General features: G+C 45.5%; 1 protein-coding gene across 14 annotated transcripts in view; it reads right to left on the minus strand.

Moving 5' to 3' along the window:
- Positions 1 to 3,927: 3,927 nt before the first annotated feature.
- Positions 3,928 to 20,387, minus strand: part of HUWE1 (HECT, UBA and WWE domain containing E3 ubiquitin protein ligase 1) — a 153,274-nt gene continuing 136,814 nt past the window's right edge. For 12 of the 14 annotated variants that reach the window (XM_043459779.1, XM_043459778.1, XM_043459781.1 and 9 more), the window contains 19 exons: positions 20,148 to 20,250; positions 18,762 to 19,308; positions 17,480 to 18,080; positions 16,446 to 16,570; positions 16,150 to 16,306; positions 14,814 to 14,946; positions 14,344 to 14,546; positions 13,623 to 13,750; positions 12,220 to 12,316; positions 10,317 to 10,472; positions 9,680 to 9,925; positions 9,296 to 9,413; positions 8,337 to 8,477; positions 7,068 to 7,355; positions 6,845 to 6,950; positions 6,105 to 6,222; positions 5,626 to 5,807; positions 5,155 to 5,345; positions 3,928 to 4,555 (listed from right to left, as the gene is read on the minus strand). In XM_043459779.1, coding sequence (XP_043315714.1) covers positions 4,453 to 4,555; positions 5,155 to 5,345; positions 5,626 to 5,807; positions 6,105 to 6,222; positions 6,845 to 6,950; positions 7,068 to 7,355; positions 8,337 to 8,477; positions 9,296 to 9,413; positions 9,680 to 9,925; positions 10,317 to 10,472; positions 12,220 to 12,316; positions 13,623 to 13,750; positions 14,344 to 14,546; positions 14,814 to 14,946; positions 16,150 to 16,306; positions 16,446 to 16,570; positions 17,480 to 18,080; positions 18,762 to 19,308; positions 20,148 to 20,250 — 3,743 coding nt within the window. In that variant the 3' untranslated portion in view covers positions 3,928 to 4,452. Of the gene's footprint in view, positions 4,556 to 5,154; positions 5,346 to 5,625; positions 5,808 to 6,104; positions 6,223 to 6,844; positions 6,951 to 7,067; positions 7,356 to 7,398; positions 8,013 to 8,336; positions 8,478 to 9,295; positions 9,414 to 9,679; positions 9,926 to 10,316; positions 10,473 to 12,219; positions 12,317 to 13,622; positions 13,751 to 14,343; positions 14,547 to 14,813; positions 14,947 to 16,149; positions 16,307 to 16,445; positions 16,571 to 17,479; positions 18,081 to 18,761; positions 19,309 to 20,147; positions 20,251 to 20,387 lie in introns of those variants that run through there. The other 2 variants (XM_043459783.1, XM_043459786.1) reach the window with 2 other exon arrangements.

Raw genomic sequence — 20,387 nt, forward strand, 5'->3', positions numbered from 1 at the left:
GGTTAATGGCAACCTCTGAAAGAACTTATGCCAAGGGATATCTTCCAGGACTGCTGCTTCCAGTGCCCCCGTCCCTATGGTGAACCCCCGCCAAACCACACCTCCACAGGAGACCTTCCAACACTAGCAGATAGGTCTGGTTCTCCTGTGGGATCATGGCCCCTTCCCCCTGGGTCTTGGTGGGTGCAAGACTTTGTGCCCTCCAAGAGCAGAGTCTGTGGAAGTCCTATAACCAAATCCTGCTGGTCTTCAAGGTCAGATTCCCTGGGGATTCCCAGTCCCTTTGTTGGATCTCTAGGCTAGGAAGCCTGACATGAGGCTCAGAACCTTCTCAACAGTTGGAGAACTTCTTTGGTATTATTGTTCTCATTTGTGGGCTGCTCACCTGGCAGGTATGGGATTTGATTTTATTGTGATTGCATCTCTCCTACTATCTTGTTGTGGCTTCTTGTCTTTGGACATGGGGTATCTTATTTTTGGTGGGTTCTAGTTTCCTTGTGTCAATGGTTATTGAACAGCTAGTTGCAATTTTGGTGCTCTCACAGGAGGAGATGAGCACATGTCCTACTCCGCCATCTTGAATTGGAAGCCTAAATTCTGGTGTCTGATCTTAGATTCTTTGTGTCTCAGCACAAAGAATTCAGCGAGAGACAAATAGGTAAGAAATAGAATTATTTAGAGAGAAACACATTCCACAGACAGTGTGGGCCTTTTATTGGTGTCTTTGTTGCAGAGATAATAATTATCATAGAAACAAAAATAATATATGCTGAGTGCTCATTTGTATTTCTTCTTTTGTGAACTGCCTTTTCATATCCTTGGATGTTTTTCTGTTTGGTAGCTTGTCTCTTAGTGATTTGTAAATTTTATATATATATATATATAGTCATAGATGGTTAGGGATGTATTTTTTCCTAGATTGCCATTGCTTTTTAATTGTTTATGGTGTTGCCAACATTTTAGTAGTCAAATATGTCAGTCTTTTCCATTAATAATGTCTTTTTTAGTTTTTTTGTGTTAGATTTTCTATATTCCAGATTAGTTGTTATTTTCCCCCCAAAAATAAGTTCATGTTTTTCACGCTTGAATTTTCCATTTGGAATTTTAGTGTGACACACAGAGCAAACTTTCTATTTCTCCCCTTTCCAATACTTAGGCAAGTTTCCCAAATTTAACACTGACAACACTATTTCTTCCCCAACTGGCTCTTGGTGCTTCATTTTGTCTTTATAGTAGACCACAGCACACAATATTCATGGCTTGAAGCCATTATCTGTCAAAGCTGCTCATTTCAACTCCCACCTTGCTTAGCATGTCAGCAAAGTCTTAAGGCCAGCTAGGAGATCCAACCAGTCCATCCTAAAGGAGATCAGTCCTGAATATTTATTGGAAGGACTGATGCTGAAGCTGGAAGTCCAATACTTTGGCCACCTGATGTGAAGAATTGACTCATTTGAAAAGACCCTGATGCTGGGAAAGACTGAAGGTGGGAGAGGGGGACGACAGAGGATGAGATGGTTGGATGGCATCATCGACTCAATAAACATGAGTTTGAGTAAGCTCTAGGAGTTGGTGGACAGAGAAGTTGGTGGCCATCAGAGTTGCTGATGGACAGAGAAGCCTGGCGTGTTGCAGTCTATGGGGTCGCAGTCAGACACGACTGAGCAACTGAACTGAACTGACTGAAGGAGTACCTATGTACCTAGCACCACCAAGCTAAGAAATGAAAACACTTAGTTTAAGCCCTCTGGGTGTTGCCTTTTGTCCCCCACAGCTTATCCTGAACATTGTGCAGTGGAGTCATACTTATGCATGGGCTTCCATACATGTGGATATGGCTTTTCATGTTCTTGGTACACATGCATGTAGTATTGTTTTTAAACAGGCAGGTCTCATACTTTTTTGCTTATCTTTGAGATTGTGTGCATTGATATATGTGGATACACTTTTACTATTGCATAGAAATTTACCATATTATTTATATTTGTTGGACAACAAGGGCTTCCCTCGTGGCTCAGTCAATAATCAGCCTGCAATGCAGGAGACCGCCTGCAATGCCAGAGACCCATGTTGGATCCCTGGGTTGGGAAGATCCCTGGACAGAGGAGCCTGGCAAGCTACAGCCCATAGACTCACAAGAGTCAGACACAAATGCTTACACGAACTGTTTTGTTCATTATAACCAGGCCTCTTGCTGGACTCACTTAAGCTCTAATAACTTTGATTCTCTTGGTTTAGCAAAATAGTTTCTCTTCAACAGCTGTACCTTGTTTCCTGCCTTATGGAATGGTTAGAAATTGCAGAACCGTGTTGGTGATAACTGACCACTTTATGCTTGCAGTGTGATGCTGGCTGTTAGTCTGAGGCTACCTTATCAAGGTAGTATCTTTACCTTTAAAAGTTACCTAAATCCATGGCTGATTCATGTCAATGTGTGACAAAAACCACTACAATATTGTAAAGTAATTAGCCTCCAACTAATAAAAATAAATGGGGAAAAAAAAGTTACCATTTACTGTCAAAAGTTTATTTCTCTTTTGACATTGAGATGATGAATATCACACTGTAAGCATATCCAAACGACAAATCATACTCAGTCACATTAGGTTCTGTGGTATGTCATTGAGTTAGATTCATTTATTTCCTTCAGGATTATTCCGTCTGTACTCCCAACTTCCACACTCAACTCCCAACCCTTGCATCCCTTTCAAATTTAAATGGTCAGAGTTTTACTTTTTTACTTTTGATTTTTTTTATAACTGGTTCCTAAGTATATTGATCAATTCTACTGTATTTCTGCTCATCCACTCATTTTAAAGCCCTGCTGGACTCCCAGCCTCATCTCAGGCCACTATTCTTCACTCAAGCCTTGTCCTAGCAACTGAACTCCTGCTGTGTTGACCCTGATTACCCTCTCCTCCTTAATCTTCACTCTCACACAGCCTTATGATTCAACCCAAGTGCCACTGACAACAGAAAGCCTTTCCTGATCTCCCAGGCTAGACCAGACACTTCTGCTCTGCGTACCCAGAGATCCCCCTTCCAACATCTGGACGCAGAACTGATCTGTTCCCCCTCTTGACTAGAAGCTTAATAGGAGGGTAGAGGGTTGATTCATCTGTCCTCTCAGTAGTCAGGAGGGCCAGGAACAGGCAAGTGTGAATGCTCGAAGGAAAAAAAAAAAAGACTAGTAGCTATTTGCATCAAGACCAAGGGATCAGGTTAAGAACACACACACTACTGCTTTCCTAGATCCACACTCTGGGACATGGTCAAGGGAAAAATTTTTAAGTAGAGCTTTAGAGACTGAGAAAAACCACACAAAGCCAGTACCACTGAGTTTACTAAACTTTTATTACTTTTATCTTTGAAGTCTGGAGCCATCAAAGCTCTTAGATCAACTTTAAGTGCTGGATGGAGTGAAAAAACCCACAAGGGACTATTGGTCGACCTATGAACAGATCTGACAAGAAAATGCAAAACAGAACCAAAAAGGATGCAAAGACTGTTCTGGGGAGCCAGTCAAATTATTTATTAAAATTTGTTATTAGTAAACTAAAACATTAATAACTGAAATCAAAATTTTAAGCTGAGCTCCAGACTTGAAACTCTTACAAAGGCTCAGGATATAGAACCTTCGGTTGGGTTGAGAGAATTCTCTTAACAACCTGCTGGTTTGTTCTCCTAGAGCAAGGCGGTGCTTTGTCCTTAGCTACAATCTCTAACACCATCACCACTCCCAAGTGTAGATGCCATTCTGAAAAAGATCCCCTCAGTTCCTGATGACCGTGAAGGAGGAGGATGCACCAGTGTGGTAACAGAAATGGCTTTCTGGAGATTCCATTTGGATTTTTTCTCCAGTCATCTAGCATGTGTTCAAAAGGTGCTTGTTTTTTTTAAACTTGAAAAAAACTCCATTGTGAAAAGTGAGTTATGAAGAGTGCTCTTTATTTGAAACCTCCACAACACAGACGCCAATCTTGTCTCGCATTGAATCATTAGCTGTGCACATCAACACATTCCAAGCACAAATTAAGAATTGCAAACAGAACAAAAAAATATATATATATATAATTTTTTCCCCTATCCAAAGGTTTCAAGTCTCAATGCAGCAAATCCTTCTGAACACAGAATCTGAGGAGCACACTGTTCAAACAGTTGGGACAAACGGGTCCCTGTAAAGGCTACTGCCTTTTTAACACATGGGGTGGGGGATCATGGACGGCATGGAATGGGGAGAGGAGGTGAGGAAAAGGGAGCCGGTAGAGAGGATGAGCAGGAAAGGGGGAACGGGTATGCGCTGGGGCAGCTGGGACACACACATGGTGAGTTGGTGGATTTCATTTATTGGTTTTTGACATTTCTTTCTGGTTCTTTTTTGTTTTCATTTCCCCCTTTCCCAGGTCCAACAATGGTTAAAAAAAAAACCCTACAGTAGTGGGTGTGGCCCTTTTAGGCCAGCCCAAAGCCTTCAGAGCACTCCTGGATGGCCAATAGTAGCATGTGGCGGAGCTTCTCAAAGCTCTCATAGGCAGGCAGGTCCAGCTGATTAAAACTAGGGAAAGAAGACACATCAATTCGTGACAAAAGATGATAACCAAATCCCTGTGTTCTCATGGTGCCCACCTGATTTCTGCCTGTACACTCCCAATCTTGTCCTAGCCTTGTCTGCCCTTCTCAGATCTGGCCCCACTACTGGCTACCAGGCACCTAAAATATAACCTGACCCTATCACTCCTCCTTAAATACCATGGCCTACCCATGGTATAAATACTACCTCCCTAATACCATACCCCTTGGAGCCCAAGCCTCCAAGGAGGCATTCAGGGTCACTGGCCACCTCTGCTGAGTTCTTTAGCATTCTGCTCCCTGCAACTTCTTGCTCTGATCATGCTGAGCCCTGGAATACACCTTGTTCTCACAGGGCAGTTTTCACCTGCAATATTTCCCCAGCCCCACTGTGAATCTGGGTCAGCTTCTCATCTCAAACACCATCATCTCCACAAAAACCACCAAACTGTGAGCTACCCGTAGGTTCAGGGTAGCTGGGGCTTGATCTGGCTTCTTGACTACTCCTGACCATGGTAGGGGTACAGAAGTGGCAAATATGCAAGTTCAATCCAAATGCTGAAAAGAACAAACCCTTTCTCTTACCATGTGTGAGCTGAAGGCAGGCGGTCTGTGGACCTGTCATCTCGATGGATTTGAAACTTCTGAATGCCATTCATGCCTTCAAGGGCAGCAAAACCTTGCAGGGGCACCTTGGAAGTACCTGTGACAAACTGGAGGAACTTGGCACGGTCAGCTTGATCGAAAGAACGCAATGCTCTCCAGAACCACTGGATCTACGGGAATGAACACAAGAAGACAGCATTAGGTAGAGAGCTCCTGGAAGAAAGGGGGATGGGATATGGAATGTTAGGCAAGTCCCTTCTGTGGGACAGGTTTCAGTTCTTTCATTCACTTGATGACGTCACCTGAAAACTGAAAACTCCAGGAAAGTGAAGTTAGGTTCAGGTAAGCTATCCCTCAAAACCCCCCTCCCCTAAGAGTACCGGTTTATTTTGTTGTCATACAAACTAACACTGCTTAAGGATACAGGGAGGGATGCCAGCATCAGCTTACCTGAATAGAGTTGGACTGGTACTTGTGATATTCAGTGTTAGATTTCAAATCGTCAATGTCGATTGTGGGCAGTCCTGATATAAGTAGCTCTAACTCCTGCTCAGTGAAGATGGAAATGAGGCGCTTTGGAATGATCTCATAGAAACCTTCTAAGAAAGCCGCCAGCTGTTTGCGAATGGCTCCTGGGGAAAGAACCAACAAGCCACGTGGCATCTGAACTTGTACAACTGTCAGAGGTCAGAGATCCCTAATCCAGGAGGAAGCTGACTGATCTTCCTACCTCATCCATCACTGCTTCTAGGCCCCTATATGAGGGTGGACGAAGGGAAATATTTTTTGGTCAGTTTTTTGGACTCCTTTTTTGCAAGGCATTTGTGGCTGGCATAGGGGAAAAGAAGAAACAATGTCTGTGTAATGAGTGAGGGCTGACCTTGGTCCCATTTTGAACAGTTAGGGGGTCTGAGAGACATTTCCCCTACCTGTCATTCTCATCTGGCACACCAGGTGTACATATTCCTTCTTATTTTCCTCTGTTACCAAGATGTTGGCCCCATTGGGTTTGAGGTCACGAACTTCACAGACTCCAAACTCTTGGACCTAGAATACCCAAAATACCAATAATATGAATCAGGCTTGGTCTAGGATGCGATTTACATAGATACCTAGAAACATACCCTAAACTCTCTGCTGTATCCTGGGCAAAGAAATAAAGCAAGGTCATAAAAAACAAACAAAACACAATGACTTTTCTCATGAGCTCATGAATCCCTAAATGGAAAAGGCGAAGGGTTTAGTCCTAAAACCATACGGAAAATGTAATAGTAAAAGGGAAAAGGTCATGGATAATATAATGTAATACAAAAAAAATCTCTGTGTAAAGCAATTTTGGGGAAGCATAACCTTGAGATTTTTTTGTTTTTCATCTATCTCTATTTGCACAATTTTTCTACAATGAAATACCTTTGGGAATGATGAATAGTGTACTAGAGTTTTCTTCCCCCCCAAAATATAGGGGAAACTAGTATTGTTTTACAAATTCTGGTTTTTCTGTTTGTGCTGTCTCATGCAAATACTCACTGCTCTCTGACAGACAGGGAACGGGGCATAAAATTTTAAGACTGATGTATTAAGAGGTTATCCAATGTCAGTTCAAGAGCAATCCCGTAATGGGTTTCCTAAACTAGGTGAGGTGTGCCACAGTCAGGATCTCCTGACCTACCTCAGTGCTGAAGGTGAGATCATAGCCTAGTGTGGAGACATCATTTTCCAGCAGATAAACCAGGCCCTGGTAGAAGTGGTAGTCTTCACTCTCCATATCTGTATATCTAGATAAACACAAACAGGGTCTTGGATTGGGGTGGCAGAGAGGCAGCTTAGGGATGGGGCACAAGGACCAGATTTCCAGGACTGTGGACAGTCCCAGGGTTGTGCCACATCCTTACCTGACAGACTTGCCCAAAATGTGTTTGTAGAAGGACCGAGTAAAGTAGCACTCCAGGAGGCGGTTGTCATACACAGCTTTGGCCACGATGCGTCCGACAAACTTGAAGTAGCTGAGGTGGTTGGGGTTGCAGTGAGAAGATGGATTGATGGTGTATGTGACCCGATCACCAGGTGAGGTACGGAACAAGGCATACATAGGGTTAAACATCTCCCGAGAGATGATCATATACCACTCCCGCAGGAGCCCTCCAGCATCCTGCCCTTCTTCTCCTTCAAATACTATATACCTGTTTAAGAGAGCAGAAACAGGGATATGCAGAAAGCCCAGGACAAATCCAATCTTCTGCACAGCATGTCCTGAGTGAGTGACTGAGTGAAGCAGTAGCTGGGGAGTGCAGAGTCAGAGGACAGTGGTAAATGCAGAGTGCCAGGAGAGCCCAGAAGAGAGATGGGAATCTGGGACAGAAAAGGGCATCACTGATGGAAGAGATGTTCTGAAGTGTCAGTAAAGGCTCACTGATATCCCAGAAAACACTAATAGGAAAGATATAAAGGCCTAATAAGGCCTTTAAACAGGAAGGAGTCATCAAGTGGTATCAAAGAGAGCTGAGCTGAGTTTGATGTCTATTACGATTTAGTGGTGGAAGAGTAGGATTCAGTCTGTTTTGGAAGATTCTCTGAATTCCTGTGTGACGACATGGATAGTGAGTCCATGCCACAAAGGGAGGGAGGAATCAAGTTCCTGAGTTCAAGAGCATCATCAAACGACTTCAATAGGTCTATCATCTCACTGGCTCCCATGACACATGATACTGCAAACTGCCAATCTCCTCTAGGTGGCGTCAGAATCACCAGGGAGTGATTACCAATTTGGTGGGGAGTCACTCTTGCAAGTGTGGTCTCCCTCAACCCAGGGTACCATTTGCTCAGCAGGCTTCCCGTTCCTAGTGTAACAATGGAGAAAAGCTCTTTGTGAAGCCATCAAGTGTACTTTTGTAAATTCCACAGACTCTCCTATCTGTATAGGAACTGTTGGGCAGTTCAGCCCAAGGGCCAGCTAGCCAACAGAAGACCAGTCTCATGAGACTGGGCAGAGAATATGGACGACAGCTCAGTGAGAGCTAGATTCCTCTTAGGAATTCCTACCAGGGAGGGCAAGCACCTCTCTAAGTTCCCCTGAACATTTGGGCCCCAAGTAAGCCTTCACTACTCAGTAGGAAGGGTCAGAACCACCCCATCCTGTTTTACTCTCTGCTCTGGGTTCTTACAATCGATTCTTCATTTCTTCAGGGGATTTCCGGTGCAGCTCACGATAGGAGTCTTCAAAGACATGGTCACGACGAACGTGCACAGCCATGTCTTCTTTCCGGAGTCCCTCGTCTAAACGTTCCAGCTCTTGGCGGAAATATCTTGGGAAGTAGGAAAGAAGGGAAAATAAGATTGGGGTGGCAGAGCAAATTTCTGTTTGCCTGATCAGGATGAAGACCCACAGTGATGTTCCCCTCATCCTCCAGACACTTTGACCTCTGCTCGCCAACTTTTCTATTTTTTTCCTGCGGAAATGCCCAGTATCCTCTGGAGAAGAGAATGGCAACCCAGTCCAGTATTCTTGTCTGCAGAATCCCATGGACAGAGGAGGCTGGTGGGCTACAGTCCATGGGATCACAAAGAGTTAGACACGACTGAGTGACTAACACTACTACTACTACTTGGGAAAGGTAGGTCATTCACTACCAACTCTAAATTTTCCTGATGTCCATCAAATAGGGGCCCACAGACATTATGGCATGGAATTTCTGCAATAAGCAGGTAAGCATGTGTAGGTGCACAGAAAGGAAGAGAAGAGTAAAAAATGACAGAAGTGCTGTGGAGGCCTTCTCGACCCTTCCAAGCCCTGCTGTTAATATACTATGGCTACCTGCATCTCCTGTATTACCCCAAAGGATAGACAGGGATTTTAGAATTCATGTGGTTAAACAAAGGCTTGCACTTCTCTGATGAAGAACAGAGACTAGGTTGGAGAGCACCAAGGAATATTTAGGTACAGTGGCACTTGGTGGCAAAGATGATTCTCTTCCCCCTGTTTAGCACCATTCCAATCCAGGAGCTGCCACCGAGGAAGACTTCTTTCTCTGGAAACATCACCCCTGGAGGATGTTTGGCTCCTTTTTGGGAGGGGAGATACTATTTAGAAAGCCCCCCCCCCCCCAACATCCAGGGCACATACTTGCGCTTGACATCAAAGTCAAGGACACGAATGTAGTCTACCAGGACAGCAAAAGGCCCATCAGCGAGGTGGGTGGTGGACTGCCGTAGGATCTGGTTTAACACAGTGCGATGAGTCTCTGAGGGGAGAAAGGACAGCAGGAATCAGCACATCATGGGTCATGGAAGAAGGGACCTAAGTCAGTCAGTCAGCAACTCTTCCTTGTTTTAGGGAAAAAAAGTGTGGCATAAAAAGACTCCCAGACCCAGTCCCTAACTTATTAGTCTCACTTTCCAACATACACACACACACTCACCCTGCAAATCAGCTGACAACAAAATATATGAAATGACCCTGTAGAAAAATGAAGCCTTCTACATTTGGGGGCCTAAGAGTTCCCTGTACCTGCAAAGCGAAGAAACTTCTGTGTGTCAGGGGGCAGGCTTGAGGAGATGTGCATAGACGAGGGCTCCCGGGAGAAGAACGGGTCAAGGGAGGAAGGAGTGGCTGGGGTTAAAGGGGCAGGGGACAGTGGAGGTGGCTCGTCCTTGATGTGTGCCAGCTGGCTCTCACGGGTGTCCCGGATAGGAGGCTTGCTCTCCCGCTCTGTTGCATGGACCAGAAAGAAGGCCTCGACAGCAGGTTGTAGCACTGGGGGTAGGAATGATATAGGACAGTGACATTTTACTTGATAAACTTCAACATATAAACCTCTTCCCCCTCAGAATCAAATTTCAAAACTACTAGATGGAAACTTGCAGGAGATACATAATGGTGCCACAGAGAAAGTCAGAGCTTCTAAAGAAAAATGGGATAGACAACCAGTTATAAAGATTCCCTTAGTCTAAAGAGTAAAAGATAACAGCTACCAAAAGAGAAAGCAAATCTTTTTTTCTGATAATGAAGTCAGAGAAAAAAATCCTCTCCTTTGAACTCTCATGGAAACCTGAGGGAGAGGAGTAATCTGGAAGGAAGAAAATTAAGCTGGCAGAAAGGGCCCCAGAACAGATCAGCGGGCCTGGGCCATCAGGCCACAACTTACCTAGCACCGCATGCTGGTCATGGGATTCCTCCAGTTCCTTTAGACACTCTCCCAGCATGTCCCACAGCTCATCCAAGTTCAGCTGCTCACTGAGCAGGGGTAACTCAGGTGGCCTCTCCTCCTTCTCCTTCTCCCCCTGTGGAGTTCCATCTGAGCCTAGACAGCACACAGAGGAGAGATTCAGGAAGCTTTTTCTTCATTCAGACCAAATGCATAGGCCATTAGAGAGGCTAAATAGACTGGTCCACTGGCCACTGAGTAACATCTGAAAGCAAGCTCTAGCCCTACACTGAATGGCATTTAAGCAGAATAAAATACAAGAAAAAGTTTGTCTAGTTGCACTAGACACTTTTCAAGCGCTCAATAGCTACATGGAGCTAATGGCTACTGCAGAAAAATTCTACCACACAGTGTTGGTCTTCTCATTGCCTTAACAGCTCCCAGAACACCTATGGATTATTAAATGATCTTCTTGTTGTTGTTCAGGCATGTCCGACTCTTTGCAAGCCCATGGAATGCAGCACACCAGGCATCCCTGTCCTTCACTATCTCCTGGCGTTTGCTCAAACTCATGTCCATTGAGTCGATGACGAGCCAATTATCTCATCCTCTGTTGCTCACTTCTCCTCCCACCCTCAGTTTTTCCCCAGCATCAGGGTCTTTTCCAATTAAATGATATAATATTTTTTTAAAAACAGATGTCCTATGAAGACACTATCCCACAGGAATCTGTAAAAGGGTGCCCAAAAGCATTCTATATGAAATTAACCTTGAGAAATGCTGCTAATAATAGCATCCACTGTGTTCTAGGACTGCTTTAAGTGTTATACATACACGTTAACTCAATCCTACCTAGGAACATCCCTACTTTAAATGAAGAAACTGAAAGAGGTCCCAGAGATTGTAAATGGGAGACAAACACATGCTTTCTCCACACAGTATTGTCACAGTGTCTTTTTTTAAAAAAGTATTTATTTTTGGCCATGGTGGGTCTTCATTGCTGTGTGGGCTTTTCTCTAGTTGTGGTGAGTGGGGGCTACGCTCTAGTTGTGGTGGCTTCTCTTGTTGCAGAGCACCGGCTCTAGAGTGTGAGGGCTTCAGTAGTTGCAGCACCCGGGCTCTAGAGCACAGGCTCGATAATTGTGGTGCGTGGGCTTAGTTGCTCTGTGGCATATGGGATCTTCCTGGATCAGGGATCAGACCCATGTCTCCTGCAATGGCAGGAAGATTCTTTACCGCTAAGCCACCAGGGAGGCACCTATTGGTTTATTTGGCTGGCCCATGTCTTCATTGTGGCATGTGGTGTCTTTTAGTTGTGGCATGAGAACTCTTAGTTGTGGCATATGGGATCTAGTTCCCTGATCAGGGATTGAAAGTCTTAGCCATTGAACTACTAGGGAAGTCTCGATATCACATATTTCTACTACTATCAGAGGATACGCTCTGAGATATTTTAGCACTTTGAAATTTATTAAGCTAAAGCTCTGGACATGGTTAATTTTGGTACATGTTCTATATGCATTTCAAAAAGTTTATTCTGTTGTTATTGGCTGTGGTGTTCTGTATATGTCAAAATTATTAATAGTTTTTCAGATCTTTTATATCCTTAGTAGGTTAGTCACCCAGAGCATGTGGGATCTTCCTGGATCAGGGATTGAAGCTGTGTCCCCGGCGTTAGCAGGTGGATTCTTTACCATGGAAGCATCAGGGAAGCCCCATAGTTTCTTTATTACAGAAATTGCAGTGTGTGCTAGGATTCTCCAATGAGGACCAGGTGGTGATGGTTAGTGACTTTAGTTGACTGGTACGGGTCTAACAATATATAGAAACCAGGGATGAGACACCCATTCCATGAAGATTGGCTCTCCCTTTTGTTGGGCTGGAAATAGGAAGCAGTACTGACCAATGGACTGAGTATCTTGAGCACTGGGAGATGGCTGGTCCACATCCATGGGTGACTCCTCCCTTCGGACAGATGCCTCTGACTGGCTTGACTCCGACTGGATAAAAGGGAGACAAAGTCACATAAAGGGTGCAACTAACTCTGTTTTCCTCAGGGATAGGCTAGAGGCTGTCCTACAATCTCTTACATATCATTAAGCTTGGAAAGCAGCCTCCCATATCTTCCCATATGGAAAGAAGTTTCCTTAGCTCTCCAGTACAAAAGAATGGTCTTCCCACCTCCTCTGCTGTCTTCCACCCTGAGCTAGCATGCTTTTCCAAAGAGCTCCCTGGATGCCTGCCATTTGCCTCTATTCTATTCCAGGTCTGAGTCCAGTCAGGCACCAGCCTCCTGGACTTCAAGACTTCTAGGAACAGTTTATATGTGTGCGTGTGTGTGTATACAGCGCAGATGGGCAAAAGGTAGGTTTGCTCTTTGTTTATACGTTTGTGTGTGTGTGTGTGTGTGTGTGTGTGTGTGTGTGTGTGTGTGTGTGTGTGTATAAAACTCAGATGGGCAAAAGGTAGGTTTGCTCTTTGTTTATACGTTTGTGTGTGTGTGTGTGTGTGTGTGTGTGTGTGTGTGTGTGTGTGTGTGTGTGTGTGTGTATAAAACTCAGATGGGCAAAAGGTAGGTTTGCTCTTTGGAGGAAATAACAGGGGAATGAATTAATGCAATCTCTGATGGGTGGGATTGGCTTTTTAAACCAACAGGCCTCAAGATATCCTTATTTTTTGGATCTTGGGAAGGTAACTTGCATGTTGTATAAGGACAAGCAAACAATGAATGCCATAGTGTATATACATGATGCTAGGCTTTTCCTACAGTCACTCTATGCTGAGATCCTAACAATGAACTGGCTATCTAGGAACCTGAAGGCTTCCTCCTAAAAGAGCCTGAGTGCCTGGGTGCCAAGGGAGTATGAAGAATAGAGGCAGAGACCAGGGTGGAGGGACCAGCCATTGCCGGAAGAGGCTATGTGGGAAGTGTACCAAGCTTGGGAGACTTTCAAGGGCAGGATTCCTGATATGTCTCTGATGCACTTGCATTGTTCCATGAGACTGAAAAATCTTTATCCCGTATCCCCTCAGGACCTAGACACTTAGCGTTATGCAGTTTGCAAAAGCGCCACTATTGACTGGATAGCTGGGAGTGGGGTATGATGGCCAAGCTTTAAACCAAATCAAACCAATGAACAGTCAAGAAAGCACCAAGAGAAATTAACTCTGTTGTCCAGAAGCATTCATATAGCCAACTTAATGCAAAAGCATACAAGGTAAGGGCAATGAAATCCCACTGATGATATATATGGTGGGAGAGGGAGGAGAGACAAATGAATGAGGGGCCACAGGCATCATGCTAACCGTTGCTGCTTGTTGCTGTCTCCGCGCCCTCTGACCCTCACGTACCATTTGTATAATGGCATCAGCCTCAGCCTCCAGCTGCCGAACAGCTGCCTGGATGCTGCTAGCTGAGCCTAAACCGGCGGAACCTGGGAGAAAGAAAAAAGAAGGTAAGATGTAACCTGTGGAAAGAGGGAATGCTCAATTTTCTGTGTCCCATCTCCTGAGCCACCACAAGCATCTTGCTGAGGTCTTTGAGCTTTACGCTCAGTTAGTCTCAGAGTGCTCACTGTCAGGCACTAAGAGCTACCATTACAGGTAAGGGCAGGGGACATGGGGTTAGGCAGATGGATGGTGGCAGGTGAGAGTTCTGTAGGACAGAGGGGAAGGATTTGGCAGGCCATAGCTGAGGTAACATGGCTACAATATTTTAGCCAGGAGTAATCAAGGAAGCAGAGAGGAGACAAAGACAGTGAGTTAAATCTTGTTCACCAAAAGATCTGTCCCCAATTTTCTCGTCAGATTTCCAGTCCCTTTAATTCCCACTTGCCCTAGTGAAATTTCCCATGTAGACGGCTTGAGTCAGATACAGAATACAGCCACCAACATTTTAAGAAAGGATCATCACTTCCTTTAGAAAAGGTCAAACAGGAAGGAGACACGACATTAAGTCCTGCCCTCCTGGGTCTCTTGTTTTTCCACCACCAAACTTGCCCCTCAACTGGACACCCCAGTTCCATACCTAGCCTGCCTGTCTGCTTGGCCTTCTTGTTAGCACGGCGCGTGTCATCCCGGAGCTGGATGATGACCTGCAGTACCCTCAAGAAGAACTTCTGGGTAGATGTCTTGGATGTCAACATGGACATAGAAGGCAGTTGGAGCTCCCGGCCACCCAGAGGCCGCTTCTGAGATGCCACGATTACCACATTCTCAGCCACGTCAAACCTGGATAGTGTAGAGGTGGCTCGCATATATTGAGAGCATCAAAGCAGAAACACCCAGAACAAGCAGGGCTTTCTTGTGTCAACCAGAGGGTATGGAATTTCAGAAGGAAATCACAAATGTAGGAAAAACAGGGCCATGTGCATATAGGAAAGAAACAAAATTGGCTCAGAGAGGAGGGAAAAAATAACAACTAGAAAATCAGGAAGAACCACTTTTCATAATGTCCCAGACCCCAACTCCACAGCCAGATGGGCAGCTGCCACCTACCTGCTCTGCATTTTGCCTTTCAGCTTGGTGGTCTGTGGCTGTTCCTCAGGCAGGCCATCAGGGGAGAGGGTTTCACACTGGGCTCGCCGCTGCTGTTCCAGATTGTATTCCCGTAGCTCAGCCAGAAGGGTTCCTGGGCAGGCAGAGAAGCCAGAAAAGTGTTGAGACTTCCCTGCTGAAGCAGCTAAAAGCCCAAAACTTTTCAAGAAACCTTCCCAGGCCGTCCTCTTTGCTCAGCTGTACTGAACTTGGCAGTGTACAAGAATTTTGCTCCATTCATTTTACTGTGTACTCATGGATCAGCTGCTCAAGGGCCACTGGTTTACCTGGCCTCAAGGATTTGCTGAATCTACATGAAATGCACCTCAGTGCAGAGGGGAAAAAGTATCTCTTTTGAAGCCTGTATACCTCTCAAACTTCTGAGGTTTTTGTGGTAGTTTCAGCAAATTACTTAACCTCTTTTCCAATTTGCTTACCCATTTTTAATAATGGGGGCTAATATTGCCTAACCTCACAAGGCTGCTTTGAGAATTAGGAGATAACTCTCTAGAATAGTGCCTAGGACATTGCCTGGCCTAAGGGTGCTGAATAAACTGGTGACAGTCAAGAGGTCTCATCCAGAAGAACTTTGTAATTCTCATGCAGCAAAGAATATCCTAGGTCATATAGTCTAATTGACTCCCATATCACCTCAGCTCCAGCGACATTTGTGAGGAGATAACTACACAAGTAGCTGAGATCTAGGGAGACCCAGGAGTGGGATGGAGGTGGGAGAGAACAAAGAGAGTCTCTATGCTGAAAGCAAATCTGACTCTACTCCTTGATTCATAATCACTACACCATCCCGGGTTTTAGTTTTCTTCTTGGTAAAATGGGAAAAAGACTGAACTAGATGATTTTCTTAGAATTTTTGTACCCTCAAAATTGCACAAAGGCAGAGGGTATTATTCTCTCAATTCCTAAGCCTGAAGCCAGTGTAGGTGCATCTCTCAGGTGGTGAACTGCCTCAGCAGGTTCATCATAGGGCTCTTATGAGAGCCCAGATTGGGAAAGCAATGCCAGTGTTATGGATGCTCATTTTCCTTCACTAAGTGACTGCTGTGTGCCAGGGAATATAGAGAGAAGGCTAGCCTTGCTCTCAGAGAACAACTGAACAGAGGAAAACAGATTCTGACAACCTAGTGATATCAGTGCTGTGATAAAAGCATGCATGGAAGCTGTGCTACAGATGTAGAGTGGATATGATTCAGCCTGGGGGTTCAGGAAGGCTTCCATAAAGAGGTGACACCTAAGTGGAAGGTTTGAGAAAGACAGGGTACTTTATTCTTATTATTACCTATCTGTTTACAAAGGGTATAACCCAGATGGCGGGCTCCATTCAGTAGCAACTTCAAAACAGTGTCCCGGGTCCCAGGGTCCCCCCGAGAGAGCTGCAGTAATACATTGGCTGCATCCTCTAGGCCTTCTTCAGAACAAGAATGGGATGTCAACACCTGGGGGAAAAAGAAGGGAGATTGGGCAAGCCCCAACTTGAGAACTAAAACATTATTCATCCCAGTCAATCCTAATATTATCCACCCCCATTGACTCTTTCTCCCCCAACCTTGGGAGGTCAGAAAAGCTTGGACTTACTTCCACAGAGAGCTGGAGCTGATTTTCAGTGAGGCCAGAGGATACCATCTTAAAGTCTGTGCTGCTGCCGCCACCGATATCACCAACTTTAGCTGGAGATTTGCTGGCCTTAGTAGTAGTAGTAGCTTTGAGAAACAGAACACTGTAAGCCTCTGAAACCCACTTGCTACAGACTTAAAGTGGCAGAGTCAAGGAATCACTGCACTGCCCAGGGTTTCAAAATGGAAAAGTAGTGAAAATGACGATCCACCCCCTCCCCATGGCCAAATCCAAATGACTTGGAATGCCAAGTACTCTCATGGTACCTTCTAAAATGACAAAGAATCCCAGATATTTATCTCAACTGTTACTCTCCCTAAGAGGGCCCTCTGAAAGCCCCCTCCTTCAAAATCTGTTTCTTCAAATGATTCTTATTAGTCTGCTGCAAAGCTCATTCCCTTTACTTCCTGGGATGGCCTGGTTACTTGATCCTACCATGATTCACATTGCAGCCTGCTTATTTTTTTTTAAATCCACACTCTATTTATTTATTTGGCTGTGCTGGGTCTTAGTTGCAACATGTGGGACCTTTAGTTGTGGCATGTGGGATCTAGTTCTGACCAGAGATTGAACCCGGGTCCCTGCATTGTGAGCTCCAAGTCTTAGCCACTGGACCACCAGGGAAGTCCATATCCTGCCTGCTCTTGAGCTGTTTCCTCTGAGAACTGGCTCCCTCAACCAGGCTAGAAAGACTGGGGTTTCTTTAAAGACAGAGACTTTCTTCCCCTCTTCTTTTTTGTGCTTAGCCTAGGGGAACCCATAGTCAGTGGTCTTCACAGGAGAGAGAGAGAGAGGGAGGGAGGGAAGGAAAAGAAAGAAGGGGGGAAGATAGAGAGAGAGAACTCTGACCAATGAGGGTGAGAATTAACATACTTGGCTATCATAAACACAAACCAAGTTGACTGCTGTCATTCAGACAGGAATACCTGGATGGAGGAGTTGAGAGTGAGGTGGATGTACACACCCCACAGCTCCCAGCCTACATCCACACTTACTTGAAACAGTAGTGGTAGCAGTTGTGGGGGTAGTCACTGTGGTTGAAGCGGCTATGGCAATGGTGGATATAGCTGTGGCAGCAACCAGGGCTGGAACGGAAGTGACAGGGGTGGTTGCAGCAGGCGGAGTGGACGTGCTGGAGGTGGCAGTGATAGTGGTGGTAGATGTGGTTGAGGTGGCAACAGTGGTGGAGGAAGCACTGCTGCCAGAATTAGCCTGTGCTTCTGACACTTTGTTTTCTGGGAGAGCAATTGAGATGAGAGAAAGGAGTCTGAGGAGCTTCTCAGTTAAGAGAGAGCTCCGGCGGATGACTGGGTGTGACAACATGTTCATGAGTTGCCCCAGTGGAGAGGCTTCGAGGCTGTATGGGGAGGTTTCCCCCTCACCACCAGCGCTCACTGGCACTGACTTCACGGAGTTCTTGCCTTTCCGGCTGACATTCATGTTGTCCAGTTTTACCAATAAGTCCCAGAAGTCTGTGCAAATGCCACTGCTGGTGGACTGTGAAGAGCATGGGCTGCAGGCCTTACTGCCCCTCTCCCGATCACTCTCACAGTTTGTTTCTTTGGTCCGCTGCTGTGTGAAGTGACTGGGAAACACCTGCCAGGAAAAGAAAGACAGGTTTGGTCTAGGAGGTCTACACAGAAACTATCTTCCTGACAAGGAAAGACACTGGCTCCTAGTCTCTCCACTCCTTAGGACAGCTTTGGTAACACTGGAGAGATGTAACATAAGAGTTTCATCCAACTGAAGCAGCCTAGAGAAATGAACAAAAGCTTTGTAGGGAGACAAAGGATTAGTAAACTTTTCTGAGCATTGATCTCTGTACTTAAAAATGGTGGTGGGGGGAATACCTGTACCATCATGCAAAATTGTTGAGATTAGAGGTAATGTATTTTGCATAGTGCCTGGTACAAGGCAGGCCCTCAAAAATGGCAGCAAAGCTTATTAAAAAGAGAACTGTATTAAGTTCTAGGTCCAGTCATCTCCATCACTAGCCACATGACAAAGCCACTAAAGATTTCGGCATCCCAATTTCTTCATCTGTAAAATCGGGACCATACAGACCACTGAAGGTTGATGAATGAATGAGACAATGCATAAAAATTGTAAAGAGAAAAAAGCCCCCACAAAATTATTTATTGGACAATTCCCAGAAACAACAGACATCTCAACACCAAGAGTAAGGACCTGTGAGCTCCCTCAGGGTTCAGATTTCACTAGGCTATGGATGACACCCCTCTTTCATTCCCGGGAGTTGGGTTCCTCTAAGCTCCTCACCTTGGCCAATTGAATGAGTGTATCCAGAACATGTCTGCAGACAACAGGAGCAGCCTGGGGGTGGATATGGACAGTGGAGCCACTACTCGCATGTTTCTCAGTATGTTTGCGACCCCCTGAACGCTGGATCTGGAATATATTAGTCCTGCAGCCTAGGGCTGCATCCATGGATACTGAGAGCCAGGAAAGCTGGTTGGAACTCTTAGACTCCATCTTGTGTAGCAGGTCCAGGGGCCGGTTCTCATGGCTGCTTGACCCACAGCTCTTGCTGGACTTTTTGCCCTTTTCCTCACTTGAGGAGAGCTTGGGTGTTTCAATGCAAAGCTCACTCTCACTGCTGCGCTGCAAGATGGAAAGCAGGCTACGGATAACCCAGTGGCGGGTCTGGGCATGGTAGCAGAGATTTCTCAGTACTCGGTGAAGACGGCTGGTATTGAGTTTTGGCTCATCCACAAAAAGTAGGACCAGGAGACAAGACAGGGCTTCGTGATCCAGGAGGAGCCGTCCTCGGAGACGTAGGAGGGTGTCCACATTACTGCCAGAAGGCCTGGAACAGAGCATGGTGTTTCTGGGTAACACTTCGGCTAGAGCTCTGGGATCAGGTGTAGCCCTAGGGGAGGGGGATGAGCTGATACATCCTAGAAGGCTTGAGAAGAGAGTGTGTCCAGTCCAAGAACTGTTAAGGGCTCTTTATATAGTACTAAGAGCTGTCTCAAGTGCCTACTATGTACCATATACTCTATAATATCTGTAACAACTTCCTCACAGGGCCGCTGTAAAGATCAGAGAACCATCCAGTTTTGAGATGATGAGCAAGAGGCTCAGACAGATTAAGTAACTTGCCCTCCATCACACGACGACTGAGAAGAGAGCAGAGATTGCAGGACAGGTCTGTATTATCAACTGGTAAAATTGGACTGCCCCTAGTGCTAGAAAACAATGCTTACTTTGGCCTTCTATAGACTACCAGGATGTTGCCTGCTGAATAGGGACTGATCACTCCCTTCATGTTTTGGCATGTTAGGTCTATTCTGCTTTGGCCTGATTAAAAATGAAATCTTCTGCAGTCTAGATGCTGTAGTCTCAAGACAAGTGGCTCTTGCTATTTTCATATTTGTGTGGGAGACAGGTGGCTTCCTTTGCTGTAATCACAGCTACAACCTGGTGCCTGCCTGCCTTACTTTGTGCTTATGGTCTACGGTAGCTACACTAACCCAAAATTGTGGCTTTTTTGAAGGGAGAGTTCAAAAATCTGGCTTCCCCATTCATTCAAGTAAATACCCTAGAGAGGTCATCCAGTCTCTCCACCTAGAAATAAAGGGAGGGGGACGACTAGTAGACATGAAAGGTGGTATGGCAAGGAGAGAGAAGACAGGCAAAAGGTACCTATTATGGCTGCTGCTACCCCCCATCTGGAAGGTGCCACCTCTTTGCACAGCAAGGCGAGTGTATTGGACCCCACGGTTGCCACTCAGGCGACTTGTGAAGGCTGGAAGGAAAGAAAAAGGAACCTGAAATTGGGGAGGAGACATATGCTGAACTGGGCCCAGGTAATACAAAGGGGAACAAAGAGTTTCATGTGGCCAAAGCTAGACATTACAGAGCCCTCCCACTTGCCTCCCTCTG

This window comes from Cervus canadensis, chromosome X, assembly GCF_019320065.1.
Source record: "Cervus canadensis isolate Bull #8, Minnesota chromosome X, ASM1932006v1, whole genome shotgun sequence".
NCBI lineage: Eukaryota > Metazoa > Chordata > Mammalia > Artiodactyla > Cervidae > Cervus > Cervus canadensis.